Here is a 24,498-nt window from a genome sequence, read left to right on the forward strand (position 1 = left end):
ACCCTCATTCCATGGAGAGGGCCATATTTGATCCCTGAGCACTGCCTTTAATGTAGTGCCTACTGCAGACCTCTGTGAGAACTCTTAACTGATCTTCAAGAGCTGGACAGAAAGCAATTCAGCCATTCAGGTCAAGGTCATCCTTTGGCAGTGTCATTCTTAAGACAGAGTTAACAATTTTATACCACTTCTAATTACAACTTGATTACTCAGAAAGCTTTCAGTTTGCTAATGATTGCTCAAATTTAAAAATATAAATTAAAAAAAAAGCCAAAATAGAAAATTGCTCTAATTTTAAATAAATCTATTCTATACACCTGTTCAGAAGAAGCTGAGAAAAAATGTCATTGAGGACAAATGAAGGGCAATTTGAAAACTCAAGAATCAACCTGAGTGAAATTATGAGAAACCTAAAAGTAAAACTATGTCAAACACATTTCGGTGTTTCATGCTGGGTCAATTTAAACAAATAAAACCACGTTGTTGAATAGATCTTTTTAATATGATTATGTGTACATGGACAACTGGGTATAGGGAAAACCCCAAATTAACGTTTTAACAAATTACAGCTACTGTATTACTAAAGATGATATGCTTGGATTTTAAGGAAATAGTCCAACAAATGAATAGTCTCTCATTCAATCTAGATTAACCAATCTCTCTTTTAATAAAAACCAATACACTACAGTGGTAGAAGTTTACTTTTTTTATACACTCCACATAGAAACATGTTTTCACTCCCCTTCAATATTTAGTTATTCGTAGCCTCTCAAATGGTAAAATAAAATGGAATTTTTATTAGTAAAAGAAAGTGCAAGTTTGTACAGCTAAGCTCAGCAGCAAAAGTGAAGAATGAGAAGTGAAAGCTGATGGATGCCACGCAGAAGGACATTCATAACGGTGTCCTGCAGTGTCCTGTGTGCCAAACACAGTCAACATTCCATCATTTTTTCATTGCTCTTAAACGAGCAAAACCAAATTCTTTTTTTATTTAAAGAAATAGTAAGTCTTTATTCCCCTTCCCCCAACATAATTTGACATCAGGTAAGGCAAAGACAAGTCCCACCATCACTGGGGACAGCAGCAATACACAGACTTTGGAAATAACCCTGAATCATCAGTAACATTCTCTCATGGTAACATAAGGAATGAATCTATCTGCACTGTTGTCAGATTACTCTAATTTATTTGATTAGCTTTTCTGGAAAAACTTTATAAATACATTATTTAAGAGGACAGTAAATTATTTTCTTGCTCTGAAAAAATAATGTATTTTTCCCCCCTTCACATTTAAAAAAATGTTTAGTATGCCTTTGGAAAAAGAGATGCAAGAATGTGACTGCTGGGTTTGCAGAATGTCCATGTACAAGTTGCATTTACAAGAACCTGGTAATCTGCCTATAATTTGCCTCTACAAATAGAGCTCTTTGCAATATTATTTAAACAGTCTTAATTTAAACACCTCTCCTACTCCCTCTACTTATAGAGCAAAGAGGTACTTGTTTTTCAAGTATTGTATTGTAAAAGGTAAATTTTTTGTGCCAATTTTACCTGCTAGCTTTTAAACATCAAAATATCTATGTGAAAAGTCATGCCAAGTCAGCCCATTTCTTTTACAGAGAATGAATTAAAAAACCCCTTGATTTGCTAAATGGGGCTCACGGGAAAAAGCCATTTTAAAGTACGGAAGAACAAGGAGCATTTCTTTTTTTCTATTGGCGAAAATTATTAGAAAAGCTACCCAGTCTGTTGTCTTTAGCTGGTTTTAATAAAGTCTTTGCAAAATGATGGTCAGAAATCTTTAGAAAACTGGAGGATGGGGGGATGCTCCTTTACAGCATGGAAGGAATTTCTTTAATTGTAGAAATTCTTATTAAGTTTCAGCTTTGGTTCTTCAGAAGAAATGCTCATATAACTTCTATATTAGGAGACAGAAAAAAGAACCGGTTAATATACTTATTTAAAATCTTATTTAAAGAATATTCTAGTAATTATATCTTACATTTCTAAAACTTTACCATGCTCCAAGAATAGGCAATTTCATCAGGATCCACGATCACATATTTTAAATGAATTCTACCACCAATAGGAAAACACATGTCCTTTACTTCAAGTTAGGCTTTCTTTGAGGTTAAGGACTTACATATGTCTTTGTATCCTTGGTACCTGATGCTTCCATCTACAAACATATGTTGGAGATTAAATAAATGTCTGTCGATAAATAGTCGTGACCCCAAAAGAAACCTTACATCACTTAAGATCACAGACATTGGATTACTTTCTTAGAGAAGGTCTGGAAGGGTGGGCACAGTGAGAACGGAATGACAGATAAATCAAAAGGTGATTTAAGGCCTGGCAAGTGAAGCAGAAAGTCATCTTAGATGTTCCTGCCTTCTCTATGAAGCTGCACCAGCAGTGTTTCCACCAACATGCAAGTAACCAGACTGTTCCCAGAGGCTTAACAATCAGAAAGTCAAACCTGGGATGGACCTTACAGCTCCCTTTTACAGTCTAGAAAAGTGGATCACTAAAGTGAAGTTATACTCCCAAGGTCAGTACAATAGAGAAGCAAAAAAGACTTAGTTGGATAGGTGGTTCAACATTGGCGTTTTCAACAATTTAAAGTGGAAAATATTTGTTATAAGTTCACCGATGGAATGTAAAAGAAAAACAATTTGACCACAGATAACTCCTTCATGACTCCATCTAAACATGCTGAATTTGGCCAGCTCAGTTCATTATAGTATAATAAAGATATGCTGGTCAATACATGAAAGTGATCTGCTGGGAAGAGAAGTTGATAGAATTCGAAAAGATTTGATAAAAGATGGAGCTGGATTTATCCTAATTGTCTTTAAGATTTATGGGACCATGCTGTTGAGTTGCTATGACTACTAAGTTGGTAACTTTTGAGGTACTCCTTATTTATTTGAGTCCTGTAAAGCTATTGTTCTTGTACAAAGACCTCAGATCAAATGTGAGTCCCAGAGACAGAGTATAAGAGAGTCACTGGCAGTTTTAACTACAGCTACAGCCACTCAACAAGGAATGGAAGATTCTTGTGCTCCCAGTTCAGAATATGGTCACATTACCTAAATCGTAACTCTCTTCTTACATGTAAAAAGGACAATAGTATATGGTCCAGGTTGCTTAACCCAAACAAGAGAAAAATGATGGAAGAACATGATGGCAATCTTCAAATATCTGAAAATCTGAGAAAGATGGAATAAAAACCAACTAGTTTCTCTAGTGGGCAGAACTAGCCCAATGGTCCCCAAGTTATGGTCAGGCATTAAGTGTATGTCTTTATCTAACCCTTGTTGGGCAAAGGGTGTTGCACGCTGAATTTCCACACTGAGTGGGAGACTAGCAGGGGCCTTAGAAATTGCCCAATCCAACTCAAAATTCAATTTCTATGATCCCTGCACAATCTTGTCCTTGTGGCTTATTTGGTCCATTGAAGGACAAAGTGTGCCACAATCACACTGAAGAAGGTCCATGCCCTCTTGGGTGTCACATAGATCTGATGATTACTGAAGGGAATCCGGGGCAAGCTTACCTGCAGTCTGTTGTGTTTGAACACCATCCACCTGAGGCAGGGACCCAAGCGTCCCTTCATCCTCAAAGGCCAAAATTGGATTCAAAGGAATCTCTGGGTTCTCACTGTTGGCGACATCTAATCTGGATGGCTTAGATCCAATGGGTAAGTTTATGATTTCTTCAAAATTTTCATTCTCAAGAGAAACTCCATTTTCATTTGGCTGTTTTTCCAAATTGGGATTACTGGGAAATTAAAAAAATCAAAATTAAAATGAACTCATGTTAAAACAAAAACATATTTTTAGGACAACCAAATACTGTTTTATAACAAATAATTTTATAAATTTACAATCAAAATGTTAGACTAACTGCATCATTACTAACAAAAATGGTAAATTCTCACATATTTGTATATTAAATTCTTATTTAAAAAAAATCTGTTCTGAATCAAGCAATGAATGCATCAATAAGTGGAACAAATCAATGTTTGCATTTCTACATTACTTTGTCTGATAAAGAATAGCCCTTATTAGGATCTTCACTTCAAAGATAAGAGGTTTAGAGTTTGGAGGTCAGTGGGATGATCTACATAAAGTCACACAACTACGACGACAGTCCAGACTGTATGCATGATCTCCTGATCTCTGGTCCTGTGCTTTTCTCATTATGCATTCTTTTTTAAAAAATATAATTTTATTGATTTCAGAGAGAAAGGGAAAGAGAGAGAGAGAGAGAGATTAAAACACCAATGATGAGAGAGAATCATTGATTGGCTGCCTCCTGCATGCGCCCTACTGGGGATCAAGCCCGCAACCCAGGAATGTTCACTTGACCAGAATTGAACCCTGGACACTTCAGTCTGCAGGCCGACACTCTATCCATTGAGCCAAACCATAGGGCTCATTATGCATTCTTTACACTCCTGACTATTCAAATTCTAGCTCTTCCTGGCTATTCCAACTTCCTAAAACACATGTATAATTTTATAGGTAAAATGTTTAAGACCAACCTTCTCATCTTTGTCACTTAAATCTTTCTCTGACTCTACCTTGATTCTCATTGATTAATTCATGGTTACTTTTTTTGGATTTATTTTTTGAGGTACCTTAACTGGCCATCAAATACTTAATTTTCTACCTACAATTTCTCTTAGATTTTTCACCCGCTTCACAAGCTTCATAAACAAATGGGCAGTTCTTTATATTATACTAGAGGCCCGGTGCACAAAATTCGTGCATGGGGGTGTGTGTCCCTCAGCCCAGCCTGCACCCTCTCCAATCTGGGACCCCTTGAGGGATGTCCGACTGCCCAGTTTGGCCCAATCCTACTGGGATCGGGCCTAACCAGCAGTCGGACATCCCTCTCACAATCCAGGACTGCTGGCTCCCAACTGCTCGCCTGCCTGCCTTCCTGATTGCCCCTAACCGCTTCTGCCTACCAGCCTGATCACCCCCTAACCACTCCCCTGCCAACCTGATTGATGCCTAACTGCTCCCCTGCCAGCCTGTTTGCCCCTAACTGCCCTCCCCTGCAGGCCTGGTTCCCCCCAACTGCTCTCCCCTGCAGGCCTGGGTCCCCCCCAACTGCCCTCCCCTGCAGGCCTGGTTGCCCCCAACTTCTCTCCTCTGCCGGCCTGGTCACCCCCAACTGCCCTCCCTTGCAGGCCTGGTCCCTTCCAACTTCCCTCCCCTGCTGGCCATCTTGTGTCCACATGGGGGCAGCCATCTTGTGTGTTGGAGTGATGGTCAATTTGCATATTACTCTTTTATTAGATAGGATGCTTACTGTTAAGCTTTACAATGCAGTTAAACCATGCCTGTGCAGCAAATGGATGCTAGGTTAATTTCATTGTTCACTTTATCTGACTGCAGCAATAGACATATATTTTCAAGCTGATAGTGGACTATTTAGTTATAGAAAGAGGTCTATGGTAAGAGACAGGCCAGAGACCAGAAAATCAGTCTCTAGTGTCACTAATGCCAAATGCTCTAACTTTAGCAAGTCAAATACTTTTTCCATCTCCTTCCCAAATGATAAAAGAAAGCTAATGTACATCCAATCTTTCCATTGCTGTTTTTGAGGAGTCTTTGCTTTCCACCCCCCATTAGGGAAATATTTGCTTTCCTTAATCAATGAGAAGGACTGATTTTGTGGAACTCATGCTAAAGCATTTCTGATTTGAATACAGGATGGGGCAAAAGTAGGTTTACAATTGTTCATATGAAAAATAATACAATAATTAATAAATAATAACACAAGAATAAACTTTGTTTTGCATACTCACAACTGTTAACCTACCTTTGTCCCACCCTGTGTTTTGGTGCATTTTAAAGTATCAAACCTTTTCTTCTAGAAAAACAATAAAGATGCCTGTCCTAAGTATGTCACAAGGCACTGCAAGGTACTTGGAAAAATTGTTTATAAAAGAGCTATGAAAGAAAAACATAAAAATGTTACACAGACTCAGAGCATGATGGTGCTTTTCTGGTATTTCACCAAGGAGGGGAGAGGAGGTTTGGCATCATAGTAGTCTGCATGAGCACGCACATGCATGCACACACACGCACGCACACATGCTTAACACCTGCCCTTCCAAGTGCTTGGGCTGCCACACCTATCCTCCTACTCTTTCCCAGTACCAATGGGCTTTCTGTAACCAGGGAAACAGTCCTGATTCTCATCCCAAAGAAATTTTAAGAAGTTTTGGCAAAAGATAAAGCAGAGAAATGCATCTGCAAAGCCCTCATTCCTTGGCCACCTCAACTGTCTGGCCCTTGTAGGTGGCATGTGCTAACAAGCTGCAATGGCAATGCCAAACCCAGACTTGTGTCAACAGCTGACTTCATTTCCCCTTCCCACTCCTACCTGGCTACCCCACCCATTCTTACTTGTCAGCAATTGGAGGAATAATTGTGCCATATGCTTTGGGTAAGCAATTATTAAATGTTCAGAGGACACTGACCTGCAGAAAGTATAACACTGAAACTGAAATCACTGGGTTATGAATCTGTGTGTACTCTCAGAATAAGAGCACCAGCTTTGAAATTCCCTTTCTTTGTCCACTCTGGAGGTTGGAGCTGAATGCAAGACTCTTGAAGCCTGTGTACTTTGCTTGTTCAGTCCAAAATCCAGAAAAGAGGGCTGGGACCATGGCAGCGATCTGATAGTCCATACCACTTATTGTAGCTAGGGCCTTATTTTTCCTTAATGTTTATTATCATGTTATAACAAATAATTAAAAAGTGATAAATCTTTTTCTGTTTGAATGATAGCGGCTTGGGTATGTTACTTTTTAATTAGGCAAAAACAAAAAAAAACCCACAAAAAAAACTAAAACCCTAAATACAATGATAAACTCCTAAGATTTGGAGGAAAACCATTAGGTCAAACACCAAAATTACTACAAATCCCTTACTTGAGAGAAGAAACATTCGATTGAAGAGATAGCTCCCTAGGGCTAAGAACAGCATAAAATGTCTTCTGGGGCATTAGGACGGTAAGATAGTAGCCTGATATACCCATGAATTTTTAGCTTCTGTAATAGAGATTCTCAGCGGGGCGTGGAAGAATCTATCAGAACGACCTGAGAAATTTAAAGAAATTTCCTGCCTCACCCCTTGTGTTTACACCTTTATCTTTTGTTTCCTGTTCTAAAGCAAGTTTCCTATTCACAAGAAAACACTCTCCTCCATTAACGGGCACTTCCCTCTGTAAAAACTCTCTCCAAAAAGGGCTTCTGGAGAAGAATCATCCTTGCTCAGGTTTACATATTTCTTTGAAAGCTGGCCAGAATTTTTATAACACCAATCTTCTTCAATTCTACCTATTGTTAGTGGGGAGCCTGTCAGGCAAGGATAATGGTCTTCAGGCTTTAAAAGGATTGCACCCCAAAAGCTGAGAGCCAAAGAAACCGGAGAGGTTAGCCATGTGACTCAGGACCCTCAAGGTCAGGAGTGAAGGTCAGGGAGTTTCTCTGCTCCAGGAACTGCTGCTCCTCCCAGCTACAAAAGCAACCTGAGGAGGACATTACCAGATTTCTGGGGTTGGGTATGGCGAGTGTAACCTAGTTTACAGCATTCATTTATTTTCTTGAAGAGAAAACAAACCAATGTATTAGGTACAGGAGACATTAGGGAAAGCGAAACTTCTCCCATTCTGAATTAAAGGTATTGATTCTAAGGAGTGGAATTTTCTAGTGAAAACAAACCGGACCACAGTGCTGATAGCATTTGTCATGGTGGATTTCCACAGAGTACTAACCACATCAAGGTGTTCGGAAGGGGCCCTGGCAATCTGCAATTTGTGATTTAATTCATGGCGGGCAAGCTGGAGGCATCTATAACTCTACATTGGGTGTATAGTAGGGTATTTAATACATATGTTGAATCATTATGAGGATTATGGAATGCTTCATTAAACATAATGCACTGAGGTGAAAAACTATGACTTTGATAAGTGATTTCAAGATCACCTTGAAATTGGGAATAAAAAACATAATAGATGTGACTCAGTTGTAATTTTAAAGTCTTTAACAGGTTTTCAGATGCAAAACTGTTTAAAAATGAAGGTCCCCACTGGAACAAAGTGAATGTGTATTCATGAATAGGAAACTGCCTTAGGGAAGGGTATTAGAGGGAGTTATAAGCAGGTCCTTCTCTAGATGGAAGAGTATGAGTGGCAGAGAGCCCAAGGATCGGTGCTAAGACTGGTTTAATAATAATCTAGAAGGTGTGCAGGAAGAAAAATGTAAGTATGCAAATAAAGTTTATTCTGGGAAATGGTAGTCATAAGAATAACCCCTTGAGGATAAGAGGGAAAATCATCCAATACAGGCAAGGTAAAAGCAGTGAGTTTAAAGAACTCTACGATGAACCATCCTTAAAAGATAGTGAGCTGTCAGTCACAATGGAATTAACAGATCTTGGAATTACTGTAAACTGTTTCCTGGTGATTCCTTGTTTCGATGGTGAAAACAAGACCAATAAAATGTGAGGCATAGAAAGATGGGATACCAGATACAACACAAGAGCATTTTTCTACAATGTCACAGTGCAGCTACACCCAGTCTGTGTACTGTGTGTCTTTTGGACACTGCACCTTAGAAGCATAAATAAGCACGTGTTTGTGCACTTCTTTTGATGTATTTGTTAATATAAGAGATGATGCAAAGTGAAAATACAGATTTTTCAAGATAGAATGGAGAAATTTAAGGGAGATAGATTTAAAAATAATGAAGGGAAGCAGAGTTTCTTAGGCTACATATCACAAAGTTTGTGTCCCAAGCAATGGAGAATAAACTTAGCAAGCACAGTAAGCATTCCCTACAGGCCAGGGTCATTCAGTAATGGGTGATGTTTTTCTAACTGATGTCCAAGTCTCTATGAATTTTTACAAATTTATGTTTTTACTGATAATTTTTAAACCAATAGAAAAATAGTATGACGATAAATAGGGCTGACTGTCACAAAGCTAAGTCTTATCGCATGATTTAGTGCTCCATTTTGCGTTTGTACTTCAGAGTATACTGATAAGAGGTGGTATCAGCTTATGTGACAAGGGCTAAGGACAAATGAACTAGGTTCACTGGGTAAATAAACATTGCGTTAGTGACAGGTAAAAAAGTCAAGTGCCATCATGGCACACTATCTGAGGAGATCTGAGGTTTTAGAGCAGATTAAATAGAGAAACGCAATGGGTGAAATGAATCATCAGCAAATCACAGTAGCATAAGCACCCCTAAAGCAAAAGGGCTTGCTCAGTACCACATGTATAAGGTTGACTTAATTCCAGAAAAATAGCGTTCTTCACAATAAATGACTTGTTGAATTTGAATGTTCTTGGTCTAAGCAGTGTTATTTTATTTTTAATCCTCACCCTAGAAAATGTTTTACTGATTGTAGAGAGGAAAAGGGAGAAAAGAAAAGAAAGAGAAAGATTGATGTATAAGAGAAACATCTATCGGTTGCCTCTCCCACTGGGGATCGAACCCATAAACTAGACATGTGCCCTGACCAGGAATTGAACCACCAACATTTCAGTGCTTGGGACAATGCTCCAACCAACTGAACCACACTGGCCAGGGCTAAGCAGTGTTATTTTTAACTTCAATTTGTGATTTGTTGCTTTGGCTTTCCAGATAAATAATAGCTATCAAAATTTTAAACCTAAATTTATATTTATAAAAATAAAGTAATTCTTGGATAGTTTCTTTTTTCCTTTAAAGGAGAGACACACTGGAGCCAAAGTATTAAATTTGTTAAGGTGATTCTTGTATTATATCCTAATGTTTATATTTGGATACTAATCTGGATCTGCCTGTATTGATAGGTGAAAGAGTAGAAAAAGCATATGCTTGTATTTCTCCTAGTTGTTTGATAGGGATCATCTTACATGCATGACAAAGGACAGTTTATTACTTGGGTAAAGATGGAAGACACCAGTAAGTTGACAGTGCTGTATGTTTAAAATATAAATTGTGTATGGAGGAGGCTAAAAGAAAATAGAACTTTATTATCTATATCATTTTACATAGTAAATTTATGTTTCAGGTTCTTATATAATGATTAGTAACTTGGTGATTTTACCTTTGAAGACAGTCAGTTAATGTATAAACTAACTTAGGTTACACAGTGGCTTAATAGGCCTGTTCTTTTTTTTAAAATATATTTTTATTGATTTTATACAGGGAGGAAGGGAGAGGGAGAGAGAGAGAGAGAAACATCGATCAGCTGCCTTCTGCATACTCCCTACTGGGTATGTGCCTGCAACCAAGGTACATGCCCTTCACCGGAATCGAACCTGGGACCATTGAGTCCGCAGGCCGATGCTCTGTCCACTGAGCCAAACCAGTTAGGGCAATAGGCCTATTCTTTATCATAATGATGGCGTTCACTCTGTGATTTTTTTATTCCTTTCTAAGAATCTCTGAAATTAATGAATTGAACATAAATTACAGCAGGTGGAAACAAATATTTTATATGAAGAACAAACTGTAACTAAAAGAATAAAATATCATTTAATATACATGTTAGGTAATTATGACAATAAATTTACTCAACAGAATTGAAAGCTTATCATTAAGATCTCTCTCAGGAATATTATTATCTTTGGTATTATAGTGGGCAAAATAACAAATATTTCACTGTCACAGAAAGAGGTTAATAGATATGATTTTGGACATCTTCGGATGACATCTTTTCATTGCTGTCAATCATGCTGTAAAATGTGTAGTGTGTATTTTTAGATTTAAAAAATTAACTTGAGGACTGTCAATTTTCTGATGCAGCAGAGATTCTGGCATTAGAAACTGGAAAACTCATTAAATAATTAAACTCTGAAAATGAAAATAAGTCATAGCTGAACATTTGAACATTATTGCAATTATTTCTCAAGTTCTTCATGATTGTGTTTTTAGGTACAGCTATGACTGCCCCCATTTTTCATTTTTGAGTGTGCTCTTATGATGTTGTCGATATTAATGCAAGGAAAGAGAAAGGCAATCTTTCAACACATGCTCCTTCCTTGACTGTTAGCAACTGTTTGAATCTTCAATAAACCCCACTTCTACTAACATAGCATAAGAATTACTGGTATCGAAATTAATTTGACTGTGGAACCAACACTGCCTTATTAAATATTATAGTAAAAATACAGTTGTTATATATACCATTAAAGGGTGTGCACATGGTCTAGATCATATTAAATATAAACAGAGAAAAGTAAATTATTCCTTGTAATTTTCTTTAACAGTCACACAAAATCCTCACTGCCATATTTAAAGACGCAAGAAAAAAATATTTTCCCTTTCTCACAGAATTACTAGCTCAACCAAAAATTAATGAACCTAGATAAAGATAAATCCTAATGTTAAAACTCTGAAATCCCAGCAGGCCCAGGAAATTCTGGTGGGACTGGGGTGGGGGTAAAAACAGTAGTGACTGTTCTAATGCATATCCGTAAAAAAGGCCCCGGTTGCTTGACTCACCTCTCCACAGTCACTTTTGATTGGTGTGAGGTAACCACATGTGGGCTGGCCGCTGGGTCTCCATTTCCTGGAGAGTTCATCATACCCGGAAGTGCAGAGACTGCTGGACGTGGCAAAGAAGATGGAACAAAGGGTTATTAGTACCCTACTGTCAAACCCACACCCCAGGAGCTAGAATGCCCGATTTCGGTACTGGCTCTGTTAGTTATCAACTGTGTGACGTTGGGCAAGTGACAAACTCTCCGTGCCTCAGTTTCCTCAGGGATAGTGCCTACCTCATAGGCTACTGTGAGAAGTAAATGTATTAACACATGTGAAGTACTCAGAATGGTTTCCGGCACAGTGTCAGTGAAAACGAGTGTTATTATTTTTGCTTGCACTAAATTGACTCTGGACAAAAGGTATGTAATACTGAAAGCAAAGCAATTGATGACGATTGCAGTAAGCTGACTTGATTAGACTGTCGCTGAACATCTTTACTGAAGGATTTGTAACAAATCCCCATGAAATACCTTCAGTGATAAAAAATATGTTTTAAAACTCAGTTTGGTTCTAGTCACACTTAGAATGTTAGGGATTTCATGAACATTACCTGACTGTGCCACCTTATTATTCAATGCTCAATGTCAGAGTCCAGCTTATGCCAGCAATACTGATGACTTATTCTAAAACTGGGGACAGGGTTACTGAATGTCTGTTAAACCTTCACAGAGGTCAGAGTTGCAGGGAAATTTGTGGCAGTTTATGGTTTTAAGTTTGATGTGAGAGAATAACTGAGATAATTCTAAAGAAGTGTTATTTCAACAGCCTGGCACAAATTCAATAAAACCGTCAGAGGTACAAAGAGTCTGATAACAGAAGTAAAGAAGTGATTGATAACTTTAAAAGCTGCCAACATTTGCAAAGCTGGTAACAGGCAGCTTCGGAGAAGACTTCGGATGGGTCTGTAAACTCACCTGCCCGCCCGCCCGCCCTAGAATCCTCTTTGGAGCACTGGTAACACCACTCAGCCCTCAACCATGTGGGGCCAAGAGAGGAGAAATACTTGTTAGCCAGATAACCTCAGGCCTCTTTTTAGTGGTATTAACTCAAACCAATTTCTTATGAGTATTGATAAATAAAGATATAACAACTGACAAGTTTAACCTTCCTTCTTGCCTTTTGTTCATTCTCAGATTGAGGTATAAAGAATACTGAAAGAAGTGATAGAGGAACAGCAGGGAGGGGAAAGATGAACAATTAACAATATGGAGGCAGGCCATGCACACACTATAGCATCAACCCCTCAAATAAACCTGAGCTGGTGCAATTTACATCCTGATACCCTTATTCTGATGGCTCACTGGGTGCTATACCTCCTAACAACCTATCTAGTACAACATTCTCGAAGACACCTGCTAAAAATGCAATGGTACAAATATGTTACCACTAGGGCTACTCTTCAAACAAATACAATTAGGGCATCTTTCACAGAGCGTGAAAACCCCACTATAAAGCAATCATGACCAGAGAAACTAGGATAGTTTCTATTGAAATAAAACCTAATTCCACAATACAAATATTTTACATTTGGAAACTCCCAGAACTGACAGAGAATATTCTTTCACATAAATCATTTCATTTGATCTGTACTCTGATCTTTACAAATAAACAGAAAAACAAACTGAGGTATCTCTGGTTCTTTCTTTTCATATTGATATTATAGATGAGGAGAGAGGAAGACTTGAATGAGGAGCTACCTACAACCACCCGTATGTACAATCATGAAGACCACGTGGGATCACGGAGGGAACAGAATTAGCAGCTGGTGACTTGGACTCCAGCTGTGCAAACTGGCCTGTCACTCAATGTGAGTGCTCCTGGGAGGTAGGGATCTGCCTGTTTGGTCACACCGAATCCTAGCACCTACTACTGGGCCTGGCACATAGCAGGTCTCTGAAAATGCTGTTGACTCCAAGATAAAGCACCATCTCCCTCACAAGGCGGCAGTGGAAATTCAATAAGCAAATGCATACAGGATGTACCTGACACAAAAAGGGCATTTAATAAATACTAACTGAATCTTTACTTAGATCAAATCTGGTTTAAAATCACCAAGAAATTAATCTCTCTGTCTATAGCATATGAATAACCTTCTAAAGAAACTATAACAGATTTTTAACTCTATTCTGAAGTCAGAACTAAAAGAAATACTATTTAATTTCCTTTTTGAGACTTGCCATATGTACAATTTGCCAAAAATATGTACGTTTAAATGAAATTTAATTTTGTAAATGTAAAGAAAAAAGTTTGTGTGTACACATATATACATATCTATCTATATAGCCATATATAGGTATATATACAGATATATACAAATCTATCTATACACACACACACAGATGTATATAAGACTAAAACGATTTAAGATATTAAGTACTCCATTTGTGTATAAACAAATGTGAAAAAACATCGTCCAGAAATGCTAGAGAGTTTTACACAGGGGAAAATGTGTGGACTAGATGACATACACCTAAGTTTCTGTGAATCAATTCTATCTTTTTGTGTGTTGTTTTTTTTTAATCAACCAATGACCATCTTGACCTCTAGAAAGTCAATTCAAAAATTCTATATTTGAATTGAGTTCTTTGAAATAAATACCTGTTCCTCCAGTGAGAGCTCCCTTGGCTATATCTCCATTTCTCTGATCAACAGTTTTCTACCAAAGAAAATAAGGAAAAAGACTTTTTAATGTTAAAGTTACAAGTGAAGTAAAGAAAAGCCATTAGGAAGAGCTAAAAATGGCCATCTCAATACCTTATCTGTAGCTTCTGTTCTCCTGGTTCTTTTCATAATCTCCTCAAGTCGCTATAAGAAAGGAGGAATTGAAGGAACAGATCAGATATAGGAAGAAAGCTGGCCTGGCACATTTCACTTACTAAGCAAATAGTAGGTCATTAAAACACACCTGTTATTTTGAAAAATATAATACTCCCTGCTTTGTCTTAATTGGAGTTATTCCAAAATGTTAGAACTGCCTTAAACCATATGAATTGGACCTAACTTTTTGAAGGGTGAACTATAAATGGTGATTTCTTTGGAGGAGATTTTTTTTTAAGATTTAATATATTTTTATTGATTTCAGAGAGGAAGGGAGAGAGAGAGAAACATCAATGATGAGAGAGAATCATGGATCGGCTGCCTCCTGCACTGGGGATCAAGCTGCAACCTGAAACCATGACTCCTGGTTCATAGGTTGAACGCTCAACCACTGAGTCACGCCGGCGGGCTGGAGGAGATTTTTAATATTGAGAATTACTTTAGTTTATCCGGAATGGGCAGAACACGTTTGTTTTCTCATGGCAATAAGCTAGTCTCTAGATCTTTAGATGGCTTCCAGTCTAGAAGGAATCAGAACCGTTAAGAGTCCCAGGCTTCCGCTACCTTCTTTCTCTCCAGGCGCTCCTGCTCTTCTCTCTGGAAATGCTTCTCCCGTTCCTGCCGGGCCTTCTCTGCTTCCTCACGAACACGAGCTTCTTCTTCTTTCTAGAAACAAGAAGTGGGCAGGTGCCTCTTACAGGCAGGCTTGGTCTGCTGCCCCAATCACTCGGGGCGCCCAGGGGTGGAGGCGAGAGAGCAGGTGGACAAAATGCAGAAAATGAGAGCACGCACAAGACTCAGCAATTCTAACGACCCACTGCCCAGTTTCCTCTGCTCATCGGGGATGACCCCTACCCATCGGGGCAAGGGGCAGCCCTGAGCTGTGTCGCCCGGCGCCCCGGGACCCCACCTGTTTCTGCAGACGCTCCGTCTCCTCGCGCTCGCGCTCCTCCGCCTGCCTCCGCAGCTGCTCGGCCCTCTCCCGGGCCTGCTCTGCTTCCAGCCGGCGGGCTTCTTCCTCCCGGCGACTTCTCTCTTCCGCCACCCTTTGAGCCAGTTCCTCTCTCTTTTGTCTGGAGAAAGAGAAGAACCAAACAAAGATATGTGAGGGGAATTGAGTGGAGAAAGGGGCTCGGGTGTATGGCTACTGCCTGGACAGTTTTGTTCCGAGTCTGGCAGAAAAGTCTCCACAGGATGCATTCCCTGCCATTCAGAGACAAACTGGGAAGCCACTTCACTCTTCCTCCTCATCTTCCCCGTCTCCTGTTGCCTTGCGGCAAAATGCAACCGTTTATATGTGGGAAAGAGCTTGCTTTGTAAAAGAATCTGCAATTTAACTACCTCTAAAGGCTGAAAGTTATTTGATGCTCCTTTCCCCCCCTTACCCCCCGCCCCCCAATCTTTGTCAGTAAACAAAGGTCAGGATGTTCTGTCACAGGACAGGAGGAAGACGGCCTATGAACATCCTGTGGGGACCAAGCTCCAAGACAGCCCATCCTCCCAGGGGGCAGCTCTGCTTATTTGAAGAACAATTTTGTTGACATTGGCCTTACTAGCCCCAGAAGGAGACCAACTATGCAAACTGTCCCTGGCAATACGGTCTGGCAGGCAATCACCTGGCACTATCTCACCTAGCCACCCTCTAAGAGGACGTCTATCTGGAAAAAAGAAAACACGAACTTTTACTATTCAGCTTTAAAATGATAATTAGAAAGATAATGAAGAAACATGGAGATTAGAGATATGTTAAGTAAAAAAACCAAACAAACCCAGCCTTGTACAATTGTATCTCTTCTGTAGCTATAATTATGTAAATATATATGTGTATATACTTATGTATGAAAAATATAACTAACTGCACACTATTCACAGAGACTAGAAAGGATTATTCAAAATGACACAATTATTGAAAATTGGTTAAGATTGTGGATTTTTTTCTTTAAACCTTTCTTCATTAATGTTGTTGTATTGTCAGTGTAATAAGAAAATGTGATTTTAAAAAATCAATAATTACAGGAACACCAGGTAAGAGTAAGTCAGAAATAGTCCCATTCACCTTTCTCACTGCTACCACCTCTTCTCTCACCAACTGAAGACTGAATCCAAGTTATGAAGGTATCCCTATATCACTTAGCAATGCCACTGCTTTACCTTTCAAGCTCTTCCCTCTCCCTCTTTTCCCTTTCCTCCTTCTCTCTCTGCTCTCGGGCCAGCCGCCTCTTCTCAGCTAGCAGCCTTGTGGCCTCTTCTGGGTCGGTGGTGCCGGCCGAGATCTTAGGAGAAGCACTGGCAGTCACAGTTGATGATGGTACTGGGACTGTCGCTGGGACCGAGGCTGGGACGGAGGCTGGAGTGGGGGCTGGGGCTGGAGCTGGGGCTGGAACAACTGTAGAAAAAGATACAAGGAGAAAACCAATTGGAAACAAAACCCAAAAAACAAAACAAAAACTAGCATTCCCTACACCCCAGACCTAGAATTCATCATTATAAGAGAAAAGGGAATGCTTATTACTGTGTGTTCTCACGGTTTCACTGTATTCTATCTGTAACCAAGCAACAGATAACAAAAAGCTGCAGGTGTATGTGAGACATCCAACAAAGCTGACACTTTTCAACAAGTCTAATTTTAAAAAAAAATATATTTTATTGATTTTTTACAGAGAGGAAGGGAGAGGGATAGAGAGTTAGAAACATTGATGAGAGAGAAACATCAATCAGCTGCCTCCTGCACACCCCCTACAGGGGACGTGCCCACAACCAAGGTACATGCCCTTGACCGGAATTGAACCTGGGACCTTTCAGTCCGCAGGCTGACGCTCTATCCACTGAGCCAAACCGGTTTCGGCAACAAGTCTAATTTTTATACAAGTTAAATCAGTTAAGAACATGTGTCATGTCAAATGTGTACTGAGCATAGAGCCTCACATTAGGTTCTGTGGGAAGTTATACCCTGAGCAAAAAGAAGGTGAGACCTTCCATTTGCCTTTGATTAAAAGTTAAAAATCCTTCTCTTTTGTGACTATTCCTTACTAGAGGACTAAAGCTGACCATCCTCAGCATCCATGCCACAAACCAGACTCAGGCTGGGAAGATAAGACCCAGTGAAGATGTCCCTTTTGTCTACTCAGAGCTGTGTCCTGGTCGGAGGCAGGAGGAGCCAAGAACCACTTCAGGAGCTGGCACTCCTCTACCTTACACATCCCGGTCCCCACTGTCAGTCCCGATGCCAAGATGCAGGATGGGAGCAGAAGTTCTCTGACCTTATTCAGATTCAGGAAAATGACCTAGAGAGCTGGCACAGCAGGGAGCACCACACAGAGGCACTGCAAGGAGTGCACTCTGGGCACTGACCATTCCAGACGCTCCTGTCAAGATTTACATTTCTCCTTCCACTCCCACGGGTTTTTCTTTACGCTCAGGACTCTCTTTGGCCTTTCTTTTCTCTTTTGCATGCAAACAAACACTGGACTCCTCCATTCTCTAACAACCCTATTCGTCTTGAGCCATCAATTCTTTCTTTGCTCTTACCCTCAATCTTCAAATTATCTTCAAATTATTAAGGAGAAAACTTTTTAATAAAGACAATTTTCAACAAGAAATACTGAATTCCTAGGTCCAGGTGATTTCAAACTTCTAAAAGCATCTAGTTAGCTGGGAAGAGGAGATCCACTGAATCTTCTGAAAAAAACTCTAACCTCTGTCAAGCACATGGGCTAAGCCAGTGGTCCTTAAACTCCAGAAGCACAGGAATAGGATAACTGGCCACTCTGTATTTTACCTGGCAATCCTGCACAGGAGTCACATGGAGAATTTAGTATCTTTTTGAGAACTTGGATCCCTCACATATTCTGATTCAGTAGGTTTGATGTAGGGCCAGGCTTCTGAAGTTTGAAACGCCACAGATATGGTGGTTTAAAAATATCTGCACAAATTCTTTGACAATCATCCCTTTAAATGGTGGAGACTAATCCCCTCCACTTGAGTGGGACTTGCTTCCAATGACCAGAACATGACAGAAATAGTGATTTTTGTGTCTTCTAAAACTAGGCATAAAAGATACTGTGGATTCCTCCTGATTCTCTCTCTTAGATCACTCAGCTTATGGAAAAGCCAGCAGAGCAAGCAGACAAATCGTGAGGACATCAAGCAACCCTATGGGGAGGTTCACATGTCATGCAGCCAAGGCTACCTGCCAACAGCCATGTGTATGAGCCACCCTCCAATCATCTAGCTAAGCTGCTTCCAAATTTCTGACCTGAGACTCTGTGTCATATAAAAATTGTCGATTTAAGCTGTACAGTTTTAAGATAATTTGTAATGTAGCAACAGATAACACAAGTAATTCTGATGCTGGTGATCTGAAGACCATATTTTGTGAAAATAATAAAGGAATTAAAAACCATAACTGAATTAATATGCCATGACTCATCCAACAGTAGGGTTTTGGATGTACAATTCTACTTTCTTTATAGGTAAGAAAACTATACGTAAGAAAAGGTCCCAAAATTAGCCTCAGAATAAAATTTCTAATTCCCCAAAAGGGGAATAAAGAAGGCAGAAGAAAAGGGGAAAGAGCAAGCAACCGATATTCCACCACAAGTGGGTTGATTCTTACCAGAGGCATCCTCTTGTTCACCAGGTGTCCCCTCTTCAACTGTTGCTTCTTCCACCTTCACTAAAGGTGTTCGACCCTTTAGTGGGGGCTCATTGGCAACTTTCTGAGGTTCCTTCTCGGGGTCTTTTCTCTCAGGCTCCACTCTGACTTCTCTCTTGACAGGGCGGATGTTGCCAGGGGATGGGGGCCGGACCTGAGCAGGGGTAGCTTTGACTGGTCCGGGAGGCAAGGAAGATGTAGGTCTGGGTGTGCCAGGCAAATGAGGAAGGGACTTGGATGGGAGCCTGGGGAACAAACACACAGCATGAAGAGGAGGGAACATGCCAGAACAGGCTTGCCAGAATCTCCATTCCCCAAGCTCCTTATCATATAATATAAAAAAGAAATGAAGGTATTTAGCCTTGTATATTTGTCTTTTATGTGACAAATGCAGAAATATTCCTGTTAAAGACCCATACCAGTTTTCTTGAAGAAAAAAATGTTATTCCCTAAGTTAAGGTCAAACCGTGTAGGGGGAACAGCTTCCTTTCAGAGGACAGAGGCTACCACTTCTCCAGCATGGAGCAACCCCGCCAGCCTCTTACATGCCACTTACCACAGTCGGGGGGAAGCTGGTGATCTGGCTTTGGGATGAGATGGAGACAAAGCCCTTCGGATGCCGGATGTGCGGTGGAAGGGTACGTTTTCTCTCTCCCTCTCTCTTTTATGGCCCTAAGTTCAGAGAAACACAATAATTAGATTTTTTTTCCCCATGCGTCAGACAATCCAATTCAGGGTATTCAGCAATGGAGCTGCAATCCATCCAGTCACATTTTAGATATTTTCTAACCTTCCTTATATATCTCCATTCCACCCCAAACAAAAGGCCTGTGTTAGCTTTAAAGCAAACATTATACTAAAGTCACATAATGTGACACTAATAAGAAGGTTCTTGATGTGTGATTTGGATTTACATTTGTAAGAAAAAAAATACACTTATATTTTTAGAAAACACCTATACTTTGTATCTAAAATTACTGGGAGCAAAATCTCTTATAATCTGGTTTAACCCACACAAATGTCAAAATAGAAGTCACTTCCAGTCTCCCCCACCTCAATTTTTAATTAAAACACACTTTATATCTTTAAATTCTTTAACACTTTTCTGGAACATACCATAGCTCAATCTTTTTTTTTTTTTAATTTACATATCAGCTATATCAGACTTTAATTAATATTTTTATATTGATGTTATACTAACAAGTTCTTAGTGTCTTTCTGCTCTTGAAGAAAAAGTCAGGTTCAAGGTGAGGAATTTTAGATATTTTTAGTCTTCTTCACTAGGGACGAAATTGTAATCCGAGGGAGGGCCAAAACATCAGCCCTCCTCTGACTGCCAACCAGGAATCCAGCCAGAGAGATGACACCTTCCCTAAGTTGGAATGGTCAAGGGGAAACCCAGACAAGTGTTCTAATCGCCTAACATTAACCATGACAAAAAACTGCACAGGGTACAAAAGGCTCATTTCAAGTGTTCTGGGATGGAAATGGATGCTTGCTGGAGGCACCTGTGTGAGCACCTGGCAGTTCTTCACTCTGCGGGACCCTTTCAGGAAAGCAGACGGCGGGTATACAAGGAAAGGGGCACAATATTATCTAGTCTCAGGGCCAATAAGTTTGTAGTGTACCTTCTCTTCTTTCTTTTTCTAGCCTGGTTCATGCATCAACTCCTGTCTTCCTACCTTTTTTGTTCCTTCACTGTCCCTTCTAATTGCTTCTCTCCTTTCCTTAGTAGCATCTTAGTTGATGGACGGGGCCATGGGAGTGAGGGCAAATCTAGTATCAAGTAATACTCAATGTCTTCCAGAATACAACACATAAAGAGTGGGCAGCAAAGATCTTCATAAGATGCGTGGCAGCTCTATATCACTGGAGGCTTCCATCACCACTTTTTGCCCCCATCTCTGGTCTCAGTATAGGAGGTGGGGCCTCAGACACCAAATGCAGTCCTTGTGTAGCAGAAGCAGCAGCCACCATATGGGACCCTCCTGACAAGTGTACAGGGTGGTAATTATGTCTCCCTGGGGAGGAAGGCTCAGGGCTCTTCACAAGGGAGGCTGGGGTTAAGCACTTCAAGTAACCTTGTTTTCCCTTTTTATTTAAAACATTTTTATTTGGCTGAAGTCAGATCAAGGATAGAGCTGAATGGGAAAACAAGGAAGGGCGATTTGTGATGTAGAGGGTTTGGGGATGACTTTCATCATCTGTACCTTGATAAGACAGTTATCAGAGAATGAAACTACATATACAGGTGTACAATACTCAGTCTTTTTTTAAAAGTAGCAGTGAACCAATTTTTTCTTTCCTAAAACTGACCTCCTTTTAAATCACCTTAAAGGGTTAGGAGAGCAGTGGGAAAACAGTTTGGAAAAATGCTCAATACTTGATATAATACCCTCCCAGGCAGATAGATGTTTTTATCCTTTCATTGATTTTGTTCCCAATCAATCTCTTGTTTGGATACCACACATATAAAGGTGCTCTTAATTCTTATCCTGATCTGAGTAAATAGCCAGTGGTCTGTACAATAATCTTTCTTGTTAACACTTTTCATAAGGCTAAGGTGGAACTCGTGCTCATGTCAATGATCTGGACAACTTCCCAGCAAGACAATTAGAGTTAGGTTTAAAATACAAATAACTCTAAGAGAGACAAAACAAACAGACACTCAAGGCAGCACTGTCCAGTAGAATCTTTTGTGATGACAGAAATGTTCTAAATCTATGATGTCCAATATGATAGCCACTAGCCACATTTGGCTATTTGAATTTGGTCTAAATTAATTAAAATTAAATAACGTTAAAATTAAATTTAGTCTCACAAAACGTATTTCAAGTGCTCAATTGTAGCCATTTGAATTTAGATCTAAATGAATTAAAATTAAAATTGAAAGGGAATTAAGAAAACAATTCCATTTATAATTGCATCAAAAAGAACAAAATACTTAGGAATAAACTTTACCAAGGAGGCGGAAGACCTATACACTGAAAACTAGAAGACACTGCTGTCAGAAATTAAGGAAGACACAAATAAATGAGACAACATCCTGTATTCATAGACTGGAAGACTTATTAATATCAAGGTATCAATTTTACCCAAAGCGATCTACAGGTTCAAAGCAACCCCTATCAAAACCCAATGTTATTTATTTTTTAGAAATAGAAAAATCCATCTTAAGTTCATATGGAACCTCAAGGAACCCTGAATAGCCAAAACAATCTTGAAAAGAACAAAGTTGGAGATGTTACACTTCTAATTTCAAAACATATTACAAAGCTACAGTAATTAAAAGTGTGGTATACCCCAATAAACTAAATTTTAAAAATTTAGTGTGGTGCTGGCATTAAGACAAATATATAGGCCAATGGAATAGACAGAGAGCCCAGAAATAAAACCTTGTGACAAAAATCAAAGGATCCTTGAAAAGGCTGCCAAGATCAATCAATGGGGAAAGACAGTCTCTTCAACAACTGGTGCTTGGAAAAGTGGATATCCACATGCAAATGAATGTAGCTGCACCGTTACCTTATACCATATACAAAAATTATATCAACATAGATAAAAGACCTAAATGGAAGGCTTAAACCTATAAAATTCCTAGAGGAAAACATAGGGGAAGCTCCATAATATTGGATTTGGTAATGGTTTGGATATGACACCAAAGAACAAGTAGCAAAAGCAAAAATAGGCAAATGGGACTACATCAAACTTAAAAGTCCTGTGTAACGAAGGACATAATCAACAGGGTAAGAAGGCAACCTACAGAATGGGTAGTTCAGTCACTCAGACACGATTAAACAAAGAAGAGTTTTTATGTTCAAATTCAAATTTTTGGGAGTAAAATCTCCAAGTGGAGAGGAAGTATGGGGACACTACCACTCAGCCAACCAGATTCAAGACTGGTGGGACAGATGGGATGGTGCGTGTCACCATCTCCCAATCTTACACCCACTCTGCACCTGGGAGGGCGGGGGTGTGTGTGTCCATTCTGCACAAGAAATAGCACAGATTTGCCTCGTCACCCCCAAAGGCTACTCACCGCTGTGCCGTAGAGAGTCCTCCTTCGCGCAGAGCCATCAGGCGGTGTTACTAAGAATTTTGTTCGATCCATCGGATTTCTAGAGTGTGTAGCTTTGTAGGGCATGATGTTGATGGGGCTGCAAGATGCTGAACGAGGACAAATGGGGATAACTAGGGTGCAGGTGATTGTTTTACACACAAGAGTGCCAGAGGAGCAGTTGAAGGAAAGCCAAAAGCAGGTTCAGGAAAAGGAGCAAAGCAGAGATAGAGAGAAAAGCAGGGAGAAGATGTTATTACCTACAGATATCCAGGCCCTCATACTCAACTCTCCTCAGTCCTGTCAGTTTGTGGTGTGTCCAAGAGGAAGGCATGTCCAAATGAAAAATCTGGAATATATAAGCTCTTTGGCTATTTAAATACTGATTAAAGAAAAAGATGTAATCCAATAATTATGGAAAGCAATGGCCTTATATTCCTATAAACTCATGGTTTGGTAAAATGCTACATTAACGATAGGTAATTTTTATAGAAGGCCTGCTTTATAATCACATTTTTCCTAATTAGCTTTAAGAGTGAAGAAAAGGTGGAAAGACAGGAAGCGAGCAAGCAAGCAAGCGACTATTTCAGGAGTAAAGTTCAATAGGCAGTGATAAAAAAAAAAAAGCAACTAAATTTTAAAAATGTTAAACAACCATGTCTTACCAAGTGTTAAGACTTGTTTGAAGGATAACTAATAATTTCTAGAAAAAAATTCTGTGAATGTTTTATCTATTTAAAGGCAAATCAAATGCATGCTTGTGGATTTTCCCAGAAGCCAAAGCATTTGAAGGTTCATAACAAGCAGCAGCAGACTGTATGGGGAAACAGGATGTCATCATTTAAAATGGTGAATAGAACACAATTATGTTAGAATTGCCAAAAATAAAGTTGAATCATGCATAGCTTTACAGTTTTACTCAAAATGGAACTTTTTTGAAAAACCACAAAGTTTCTGACCATTCACCTTCAAAGGAACATCGTCATTAATCAAGGGATTCTGAGCAACGATGGTTTAAAGACATTCATACAATAAATACTGCAGAGGTATCTAAAGTGTGGTCACTAAAATTCCAAGGCTCATTTTCAGATCTCATTCAGAAATCTTGTTCTCCAGCAAAAAAATAAGACAATTAAACATGACCACTGAGGAGAATTGTATGTAAGTGAACTGTTGTAAACATGGTTTTACCCAATTCTAGCGATGGTAGCAACTCTTTTAAAGAGACCATTCAAGCCAGCTGAATATACTAACAGTATTAATAAATTAAAAACTCAAAAGTTTACAAGACAAATTTGGGATAATCTTAATTTCAGAGTTAGAGTTTAAAAATATTTTTATTTTGGTTTAATCTATAGACAGAAAGTGGATCAGACTGCATCTTTCACCAAATGCCTGCCAGGA

General features: G+C 39.4%; 1 protein-coding gene across 14 annotated transcripts in view; it reads right to left on the reverse strand.

Annotated features, from left to right (window-relative positions):
* Window positions 1-642: 642 nt before the first annotated feature.
* MAP7 (microtubule associated protein 7) overlaps window positions 643-24,498 on the reverse strand; it is a gene marked incomplete at its 3' end in the record, with an annotated part of 149,354 nt that continues 125,498 nt past the window's right edge. For 5 of the 14 annotated variants that reach the window (XM_080665967.1, XM_080665976.1, XM_080665965.1 and 2 more), the window contains 11 exons: window positions 23,077-23,204; window positions 19,594-19,709; window positions 18,999-19,282; window positions 16,535-16,769; window positions 15,294-15,456; window positions 14,948-15,049; window positions 14,321-14,371; window positions 14,165-14,222; window positions 11,525-11,627; window positions 3,560-3,783; window positions 643-1,918 (listed from right to left, as the gene is read on the reverse strand). In XM_080665967.1, coding sequence (XP_080522093.1) covers window positions 1,908-1,918; window positions 3,560-3,783; window positions 11,525-11,627; window positions 14,165-14,222; window positions 14,321-14,371; window positions 14,948-15,049; window positions 15,294-15,456; window positions 16,535-16,769; window positions 18,999-19,282; window positions 19,594-19,709; window positions 23,077-23,204 — 1,475 coding nt within the window. Of the gene's footprint in view, window positions 1,919-3,530; window positions 3,784-11,524; window positions 11,628-14,164; window positions 14,223-14,320; window positions 14,372-14,947; window positions 15,050-15,293; window positions 15,457-16,534; window positions 16,770-18,998; window positions 19,283-19,593; window positions 19,710-23,076; window positions 23,229-24,498 lie in introns of those variants that run through there. The other 9 variants (XM_080665966.1, XM_080665975.1, XM_080665977.1 and 6 more) reach the window with 4 other exon arrangements.

Source organism: Plecotus auritus (genome assembly GCF_963455305.1).
Source record: "Plecotus auritus genome assembly, chromosome: 4".
Lineage (NCBI taxonomy): Eukaryota > Metazoa > Chordata > Mammalia > Chiroptera > Vespertilionidae > Plecotus > Plecotus auritus.